Below are 10,560 nucleotides of genomic sequence, written 5' to 3' on the forward strand. Positions count from 1 at the left end.
GCAAGTTCTCTATACTAATATATGTATTGCTCATTTTTTCATGAAGTCTGCATCGTTTACTCCGTATATTGGTAAAGGACGACCCGGATTAGGTGCAGCCTCCTGCGGAATTCCGCTTGGGTCGGGTCATTTCTTTGGACCACAAGGAAGCATGAAGCTGTTTGGTAAAACAGTTATGGCTCCAGCAACTCACAAACCAGCTTCACAAAATGATTCAATCAATGAATGTGTAGCTACTGGGAAACTCCCATCACCAAGCATGCAGACCAGTAAAGTTGATTTGAAGCAGAATGGGGGTTTTTCTCCATTTTTAAAGGCTGAAAAGAAACCTGGATCTTTTACAGGAGAGCCTTTATCCTCAGACAAAAATGGCTTTGGCTCAGAAATGAACACTCTTGAAGGTACAGATGGATTGACGGTAGAGGACTCTACAGATGGGCTAGCAGATTCTCAGTCCATTTATGAAGGGAGAAGTCTGTCACACAAATCTAGGAACACTGCAGGTCAGACAAAATATGAAAAACTGGATGCCTTTTCTCAGAAATTTCCGGCAGTTGGGAAGATGGATGTGCAGTTTCCTCATGCAGGTCACCAAAACAATCCAATGTACCTGTGGATGGATAACTTTTTCCGCTATTATAGCGGGCTACCGGTCCCTCCTCATGCAGCTTATGGCCCCACAGATGGGCTTTCAACCAATCCAATGACACTTTGGCATTTTATGCAGGCCTCAGCAATGAATTATCCAGTACAAGCTGCAGCTATGGCAGCAGCAGCTGCAACCAGATGGACAGGATTAGTGGCAGGAGCTAAGGCATCAGTCGGATCCTCACAAGCTAATACTAATGAGAGCCATGCTTTACCACCCTTTGGGGATGAGCTCAGCGATACAGCTTTCAAATCCACAGCTGCATCTTGGTGGGCTTTCAGAGGATTGGTGCCCCCCCAGCCGGGATATCATCCTCCTACAAGTTCTTTGTGTACAGGAGGGCTGGACAGTGCTGCTAATGTGAATGTAACAAAACAGAAGAATATTGAAACTCTTGAGGTGAATGGCAAACAAGAGGGACAGCGGACATCGGACTCAGAATCAGGTGATGATGTAGAAGCAATGGAAAACTTATCAGGGTCACTAAATGCAGATGAGAAGGAGCATATACGAAGAAACAAATCCACTAACAGTGGTTGCATGCTGGGGACATCATGCATAACTGAAACTCCTAAGGATAACAATGCACTTCCAAATTTGGAAAGCCAGGCCAAGGTAAATGCTCCCATAATGTCGGTGGGGTATCCTGCACATGAGAGTCACACAGAGAAGATTGCTAGTAATGAAGCGCAGCAGTGTGTGTGTAGCTCAGCTGATGAATTTGAAGGAGGGGGGAAAAAACCAAGGGAAGGATCTTCAAGCGGTTCAAATACACCAGTGTTTGGTTGCCATTTAAGTGAATCTGAAACTCCAAGCATGTTGGAAAGCAAGAAGAGAGAAAGTGACACTTTCTTTGAAAAGAATGACAATATTCATGATGACACATTTGAGAACTCTCATCAAGAATGGGTAGTTGGTGCAGATGGTTGTTCTAAGATTAGATTAAAGCACATAGAGAAAAGGAAAAAGTATCAGCAAAGAGATTTTAGACATGGAGGCAGTGAGGACTCCAAACGGTTCAAAAGTTGTGCTCCTGATGTGGATTCCCGGAAAGAGGTTTCTCAAGAGGTACTCTGCGTTGCATACTCTTTCCTTTTTTTGTCGGGTGTTTCTTTATATCATTCAAAAGTTGTGCTCCTTATGTGGATTCTCCGAAAGGGGCTTCTTAAGAGGCACTCTGCTTTGCATACATTTTTCCCTTTTTTTTTGTCTGGTGTTTCGTTATATCATTTAAGTCCTCTTCTCTATTGCTTGAATCACGTTGTGAGAGTGAGCTTTGGTATGCCTCTATGTGAGTCTGCCCTGTCTGCAGCTTTGATTGGTCTATCCTGTGCCTCTCCTCTGTGTTGGAAATCTCACAGGTAAAATGTGTGATTTGTGATGCAAAGTATACCATCTTTATAGCTTCTGTATGGAATAGATTGAGGCTGGTTGGAAGACCAGCATTCAAGTCTTGCTTCTATATAAGAAAGAAAGGAAGGGGTGAAACCGGCCTTTGGTAGAGACCAAAGTGCGGTAGACTAGTAGTCACCCAAACATAGTTGTAATCCAGCAAATAAGACAGACAAAAGGGAGCTAGAGTGCTCCTACACAAAAAGAACAACCACACCTGTTGGCCCCAAAGCTTGGCGCCCCTTTCGGTATTTCTATATTCACATTCAATGGAAGAGTTCAACTGAATACATCATGGCCATACATGGCTTATACAGATGCATGTCCAAACTGCCAGTCCTCTGGACCTCTTAGCATAGAGGTTTCACACAGCCCTGTGCCCTAAAACACCACACTGTTATTCACCTCTAATCAGCCAAGATAGTACATCCACGAGGCCTTGAATACGCATCTAATTGGCCCATGCACATAGCCAAAAACACAGCCATACATCAGTTCGTAATCTCTTCCAAAAACATGCTAAGTTTGCTCATGTTTCTGCTCTCTTAGGCTGCAAATCCCTCCTCTCACAAGGGACCAGGAGAGACTCCCGAACAACCCACAAGCCGGAAGGAGGAGGAGTTTTAACCTGTGTGCGTCTGACATCGCCCACAAGCCTGTAAAAAAAGATAAGAGAGAAAAGAATATTCAGCTGCCTCTGCACAATAGCAGCCCACCGCCTTCCTCTTGCTCCTCCTGCTGTCCACTGTCTTCCATGAGATATAGAGAGAGAGAAGCGTGGAAAGAGCCTGCAGTCCAGCCTGCCCATTGGCAATAGCACACCCAGCACTATGCGTCTTCTGTCCTGCCAGTCCGCCTCCTGCAATCCAGCCGGTCTCCTGCAGCTGTACCTGCTCACAGATGCTGCAGCCCGACTGTGTGCCCAAGGAGATAACCAGCCAGTCACCTGTGTGCCTGTCTCCTGACCTGCCCTTCACAAGAGCGTGAGAGAGAGAGAGAATTCAGCGTGCAGTCTTGTGCGCCCAGTCAAGCAGCCCTTCCAAACGAAAAAGCAACCACCCACGTATGCTGCAGCCGCCTTTTTTCCAAAGAAACCCCAATAATAGCATGGAGCCTCCCAAAAGGGCCACGATGCTCTAAAAGTGGTATTCTTTTTTTTAAAAAGGTTTTAAACCTTTGTTCCTTCTCGAGGTTTTAATAAAACCTTAGTCCCCTCTTGAGATATGCTCTGCATCTCCGGAGGTTTGATAGAAACTCAGTACGAAGGGCTTTGTGTGAATATATGCTCTGATGTGTGTGTGTGTGTGTGTGGAGTGCGTGTGTGAGAGCATATCTTGATACAAAGTTCTACACCCACTATTGGGCACTGATGACGTTAGTGGGGATATCGTAGTATCGAGTCCATACTATGCATAATGGAGTTGATAGTTATATAGTCTTGTGGGTTGACTACCATGAGTATATAACATGCACGTTCCTAACAGGTGAATTTGGGCATGTTCTTGGATTCATCTAGGTATATAATAAAAAGAACACCCCAAGTGTGAACATATAACCAATGTCCTGCACACTGACCACCATGCTCACACATACGCTACATAAATTCACAGGGTCGTGACATACCCCCCTCTTGAAAATTGGCAAGCATCCTCGATTGCATTCTGGTGATACAACATGACATCCAAAGCGGAATGACACTGATAACGAAGGCTGCCCAATACAGCAAAATATCAACCATGTGATCCACTGAAAGTGTAAAGTACAATATGCAAGATCAACGTTCCAATCCCTCTTGAGCCATGCATATGTAGCAACATTCACTTCAAACCAATGGTGTAGTAATAGTCCAAATTGTATACTACTGTGAACCATACATAACCACAACATCCAATGTGACTAGTACACATATCATAGAAGTCCCATAAGTAGATGTACTGTTAGCTGTCAGTACCTTTGGGTGAGACAAAAGTTGCATCAAGCGACCTCTAAATGACATCTGAGCTTGTCTGTATCAAGGGAGCGGAGGTGCTACCCCCCTCTAAAGCATCAAGCAATTCTCCAGACCTATGCTCTGCTGAACTTGAATGAGCCATAGCAAGATTCGGCTCCAACTCAAAGGCATCAAGATAAAGCTGCAATACTTGAGGTGAATCTGCTAAGTCACCCTCCTGCATCCACTTCGCATCCATCGGTGAATAGTTCTTGAACTTCACAAGATAGTGATGGGAAACTTTACCTCGTACCTTTCTTTCCTTGTGTGCCAGTATCTACTCGGGAATAGGAATCTCATCAAGTTCCTCCACTTTTGGTTGAGCCTCAGGCACATCCCCTCGGAAAGGTCTAAGTAGACTCACATGAAATGCATTGTGAATCTTCCAGTGATCTGGTAGCTTCAAACGATAGGCCACCTCACCGATCTTTTCCAATACCTGAAAAGGTCCATAGTAGCGCATGCTCAACTTAGGGAATAAGTGCTCTTTACCCTTCATCTTTTTGAGCCTAGCTTTCTTAAATCGCAAAAGAACCCAGACACCCAATGCAAACTCTAATGCACTCCTTTGACGGTTTACTGCCTTCTTTTGCTTTTGTTGAGTTCTTTGGAGTACCAACTTAACTCTCCTATAAGCTTCATCCATGTTCTCCACATACTGGTCAGCCTGAAAGATCTTATCCTTTGTGTGCAAAATGGCTGGTACATTCTTCCCTCCTTCCACAATCTCAAAAGGCGCCTTGCCCGTTGAGGTATGGACGGTGTTGTTATAGGCGAACTCCACCAAAGGAAGATACTTTTCTCATTGTTGCTTATGTTCCACATGTACGACTTGGAAGTGGAACATAGACAAAAAGTTGGCCCATCTCATATGCTTCTCAGAAAGCTTAATTTGCATGAGGAAATAACGCAAGGTCTGATGATCTGTCTGCATAGTAAAATCATCCCCAAGCAAATAGTGTTTCCATGTAGAAAGAGCATGAATTACAGCCAACATCTCTTTCTCATAGACCTGTAAATGCTTCTCGGCATTCTGTAATATACGACTCTCATAGGCTATCACATGTCCTTTTTGCATGAGAACTGTTCCAATGTTGTTTCCACATGAATCACACTGGACAACAAAAGCCTTTTCGGAGATCTGATAGTGCCAATATGGGATCCGAAGTAAGCTTTTCTCTAAGCTTCTTAAAGGTTGCAATTTCCCAATCAACCCATCGAAACGCAGTTCTCTTCTTAGTCAAAGCATGAAGGGGCAAAGCAATCTCAGCAAAATACCGTATGTACCGCCTGTAATAGGAACACAATCCCAAAAAATTGCGTACATCATGCACGGTCCTCAAGTTTGGCCAATTGAGAATTGCTTCTACTTTCGAAGGATCCATACGGACTCCATCTTTAGACACGATGTGCCCCAAGAAGTGTATTTCTTCCAAGAAGAACTCACTCTTCTTACCATTTATGACCAACCTATGCTTCTGAAGTTCTTTAAACACTGTGGCTAAATGCTCCCTGTACTCCTCCTCTGAGCGTGAATGCACAATCAGGTTATCAAAGAATGTGCCCACAAACGCTTGATGAGGCCGGAAAATCTTGTCCATCATCCTGTTAAAGGTGGCGGGAGCATTTGTCAAGCCAAAGGGCATGACCAAGAACTCATATAGCCCAAAGGTGGTCCGAAATGCTGTCTTATGCACATCCTCGTGTCTAATGCGTATCTGGTGATACCTGCTTTTCAAGTCTATCCGATTAAAGACTGTGGAGCCATGTAAGCGGTCTCCAAAGTGTCATCAATTCTTGCACACTGACCACCATGCTCACACATACGCTGCATAAACAAGGGGTTTCTTTTGAGTTTTGACCATGCTTTTTGGCACGCCTTCACCTGTTTTTGTACTGTCCTTTACAACATGGTAGTGTAGGCTGGACACGTTTAACAGCTTCTTTTTTTTTTTTTTGAAAAGAAACCTGCCTAGAAGACAGAATACAAAACACTGCAACAGCAGTAAAAGAAACACAACAAGGGTGCTTCCTCCATGGCTGGCCGCTCTTGGAGGAAGCCTACATTGCTAATACAAAAGTACGAAGCCACACAGGGGCCTACTCTGAGTGGTGACACTTGCCTCCCAACCTAGTGTCATCTCGAAGGCGGAGCCTCTCTACTAGACAGAGTGTAACAAAATGAATCGGCAGCGGAAACAACCACCACGCCCCCCCACACCCCCCCCCCCCCCTCTCTTTCCCCGGGCTGAAACCTCTGTCTGCTCCCCAGATACCGAACCAACTGGGGCAGCGGGTGCTTGAGGCTTTGTCATCTGCCTCTCCACTGAGTCCAAGCTCTGGAAAGATCGCGAGCAGGTGACTGGTTACGGAGTCAAGGCTGCAGCTTGCTGAACTCCTCTCAAGTGACCAGGGCCAGGATGAGGGGGAGATGGGAGAGGATGCTGGTTGGAGGGGGGCTCCTCGTGCAGAAACTGCTCTTTGCCTGGTGGGATTTTGGATCCAAGTTCAAGGGGCTGAGGCAGGGTGATGCACATGCATCAGTACGGTAGCATATCCTACACCCTGTAGGAATGCTAAATACGAGTCTTGAAACTACCACGGACAAAACATAGTAAAGGCTGGACAAAAGATGAGGCATTTTGTGTGCTTAAAAAATGCAGAAACGGTGTTGATACAATCTTATTACTGATCCTTTTTCATCATAGGATTGTTTTCTAATTTGAAGATAGTGACCCTACAAACACATCATTTTTTTGATGATAGAAGTGAATGCAGCATTCTATATCTTCTATTCCAACTGCTAAGTAATTTGTGAATATGTGCAGGGACGCAAGGCTTTCCAAGCTCTCTTCACGTGCAAAACGCTACCTCAAACATTCCCAGCTGCAAACATGGGAGAGGTCAGGGATGTTACCTTTGTGAATGAAGATCTATCAAGACCATCCAATGATTCGGCTTCAATGGAAGTTGAGGTGAAAATTGAAAGAATAGGTGGTGAGTGTAAGAATACCTGTGGATTCCGTCCCAAAATGGTAAATGAGGAAGCTCACATTTGTGGAAATATTTCGAGCAGCAATGATGCTAACTGTGAAATGGGCATTGGTTTCCGCCCACTTAATGTGCACCATGATAGAAAGGAGGTGGACAGCAAGACATTTAGTGTTAGTTCAAGGTCTGGATTTGTTCCTTATCAGAGGCCTCTTTGTGCAGAGCCAAAAATCAATGCTCACCCTTCACTGTAGGGCTTATGTAGGGAAAGAAAGCTGCTTTGCGTCCCTACTTGTAAAATGGGATACATCAGGGTTCACGTGAGGAGCTCAAGGCAAGCATGTGTGATGGTGAACAGGAAGAGCTTATGTTTGGCAATAGAGGGCTCAGGGAATAGAACACAGTTGGCTAGGCTGCCGTAGTTGCAATCTAGGTGTGGTGTGCTGGTTTAATTGACTGTGCACCATCACTTGTATCCAAATGTCCATTGTATGTACAAGATGTAAGTAATGGAAGGCAAACCTTCATTCCCAACTTTTCATAATTTTTTGTGCAGTTAAGACACTTTTTTGAAAGTTGAGCACTAAGTAGGAGGTGGTTCAATTGTGGTAACCTTGGTGGGGTCCCTTTTGACAAGAAAGGCCAAGTCCTTACATAACCAATTTTTCAAGATTTAATGATGATATGGTGTAGGCTTTCTTTCTCCCCTCTTTTTTTTTTTTTTTCATGAGGTTGTATTCCATTCCTAGTCACACATACGGGAATTTCTCCCGGCTACACACACACACACATCATACTACTCACCACACACACACCCGAGTACCACAAGGGCGTACCACCCTTCCAAATATTGGCCATTTTGTAGGTAGCGGCGGACGAACCCCACAAGTTAGTTGTCTGATCGATTGGAGTGAACACCCTGCACAACTTTTGGTAGAACTAGGTGTCACAAATTGAGTCGCGATTTTCGATGTCCATGGCAACCATTGTCCCTGATCCAAAGTGTGAGTTTGAAAGGCAAAGATTGCACACTGTTTTCGCCGCATGATCCGCCGAAGAGGAGGGTGGAAGCAAGCGCCATGATGATCAAATGATGACGGCGTAAGGTGTACAGATGATAGCCTACATGTCCACTTGCATGCGAAACACACCTTAGTATAATGTGTCCCACCTCCCGTAGAAAGTCCAAAATCTTATCCACTAGGCTACTGCCTTGGGGACATTTCTCATCTCTTTTTGGCCTCCACGTAGTGGTCGTTCAATTACATACTTGAACACTCTTGATATCAGTTGTTTCAAAAAAAACTTGTATGATCGTCGTCGTTTTGAAAAGGAGCATTTTTTTTTTTGTTCATGATGGGAGCTTTTCTCTTACATAGAACAGTGGATGGGGATTGAGTATACTACTCCGTGTGTGTGTGTGTGGACTTGTTGGTGTGTCCCCCTTGGAGTGCCAGAGGCAGAGCAACATATGTGATTGGAGTGCCCTTTCGGAACCCTGCTTGGGGCTTTTTACCCTTAAGAGAAAGGCATAAAAAATTTCCCTCTAGAAGGCGATCTCATTTCTTAAAATCGTTAACGTTGCCATTCCAATGTTTTGATAAAAAAAATCATCAAAATTTCACCCTTTAAAATAAGATAATTGAGCCTCCCTTCAAAACCAAGGCCTGGTCACTTAAAGATTGCATACGCAAAGCATATAACTTTAACTTCTTGTGATGAAAAAATACCTTTTCTTTGAATTTTTTTAAAACATAGTATAGTTGAATTTTTTTGGCAACTTTTGCAAGGTAGGTGTGATTTCATGTACCATGTTGTTTGATAGTTGATTGTAAACTGCCTTCTTCTTTGAAATAGTGCTTGCCATTCTTTTCTTTTGCACCAAAAAAACTACAAATTTCATGTGCTATAATACTGTCTATAACTAAAATTCTATGGTAATGTTGCACCTCCCACGATTCTTAATTTAATGCCATATGTGAAGCACACACATTTTGAAGGAGAAGCTTTAGCAATGTAGCATGGTTGCACCAAATGTCAATCACACGCATAGTAAACACACTTGATTGTTTCACATAAATCCAACATTGAGTTGTCTTTCTGGATGTGGCATCATATGATCCACACACAAAGGTCAAAGTTATTACAAAAGACCTCCATCAACACCTTGGTGTGCCTCCACAAGAACTGCATTCTTTTTTCTACTACCATGCATCTTTCAATACAATTGGCCACCATTGTAGCATTATATGGTAATGATGTGTGTGAACACACTTAGGACTGTCGGGACACTTTTTCCCTCACTAGGAGGTTTTTTCCCCGTGTGCGTATGTACACCCTCTTATCTACTCATTTTGGGGTGTGTACTTATCTTTTGTATCTGGCACACATTTGTTCATTCTAGTCTAGTGAGTTTGTGTGATCTCAAGCTTCTTTATCTTGTGTGTGTGCATTGTTGCAACCCTAACCCTAATTCTAACGATCGGTATCAGAGCTAGCTTCCTTGACACTTGATCTAGTAGTCTGCCATTTTCTCTAGTCTCATCGTTGCGTGTGTCTCTCGAGGTGACATTTTGGCGTTTTTGGGATGGGGCCATCTTGATCATTGCCTCATAGTGCTTGACGTTGCAATCGTAGTGCTTCAATCGGATTTTGATTCCGAGATCGTTTGTTCACTCTGTGAGCTTCTCAATCGAAGATAGAAAAACAAGGTCATGAGGAGGAAGATAGACTACTAGATCAAGTGTCAAGGAAGCTAGCTCTGATACCGATCGTTAGAATTAGGGTTAGGGTTGCAACAATGCACACACACAAGATAAAGAAGCTTGAGATCACACAAACTCACTAGATTAGAATGAACAAATGTGTGCCAGATACAAAAGATAAGTACACACCCCAAAATGAGTAGATAAGAGGGTGTACATACGCACACGGGGAAAAAACCTCCTAGTGAGGAAAAAAGTGTCCCGACAGTCCTAAGAGGGTGTACATACGCACGGGGAAAAAACCTCCTAGTGAGGGGAAAAGTGTCCCGACAGCACTTTCTGTGAAGTGAAGCATTATTCCTCATATTCGGTCATGTAAGACTTCAAAACAAGCATGGGTCATGTAAGACTTCAAAACAAGCATGGGATACAGAGAATGAAGGTGTCCACAGTTCTCAATGCATTGCCGGATTCTTGCAGGTACATCTGAAGTAGAATCTGATACAGATGTGGCTCCTCCACATACATCACTAGTACCTCCCACTGCTGCTCAAACGAGATGGGATGGAAGAGATGCACATGCACATGCATTGCTTGTACTTTCTGTGAAGCGAAGCATTATTCCTCATATTCGGTCATGTAAGACTTCAAAACAAGCATGGGATGCAGAGAACAAAGGTGCCCACAGTTCTCAATGCATTGCCAGATTCTTATCAGAGTTTTACATCTATCCTTAGACTCATGATGAAGGAAAATCCAAATGCCCTTACATTTGATGAGCTCGTTTCAGTACTTTGCAAGAAGAGCAGTTCTCATGTGGATCATGTTCTCAT

General features: G+C 43.8%; 1 protein-coding gene across 2 annotated transcripts in view; it reads left to right on the plus strand.

The window, feature by feature from the left end:
- Positions 1 to 7,556, plus strand: part of LOC147637912 (uncharacterized) — a 28,371-nt gene extending 20,815 nt beyond the window's left edge. For both annotated transcript variants that reach the window (XM_086799755.1, XM_086799756.1), the window contains 2 exons: positions 47 to 1,717; positions 6,860 to 7,556. In XM_086799755.1, the coding sequence (XP_086655881.1) occupies positions 47 to 1,717; positions 6,860 to 7,276 (2,088 nt within the window). In that variant the 3' untranslated portion in view covers positions 7,277 to 7,556. The remainder of the gene's footprint in view (positions 1 to 46; positions 1,718 to 6,859) is intronic.
- The last annotated feature ends 3,004 nt before the right edge of the window (positions 7,557 to 10,560 follow it).

This window comes from Cibotium barometz, chromosome 6, assembly GCF_041138505.1.
Source record: "Cibotium barometz isolate CiBa-2024 chromosome 6, ASM4113850v1, whole genome shotgun sequence".
Classification (NCBI taxonomy): Eukaryota; Viridiplantae; Streptophyta; class Polypodiopsida; order Cyatheales; family Cibotiaceae; genus Cibotium; species Cibotium barometz.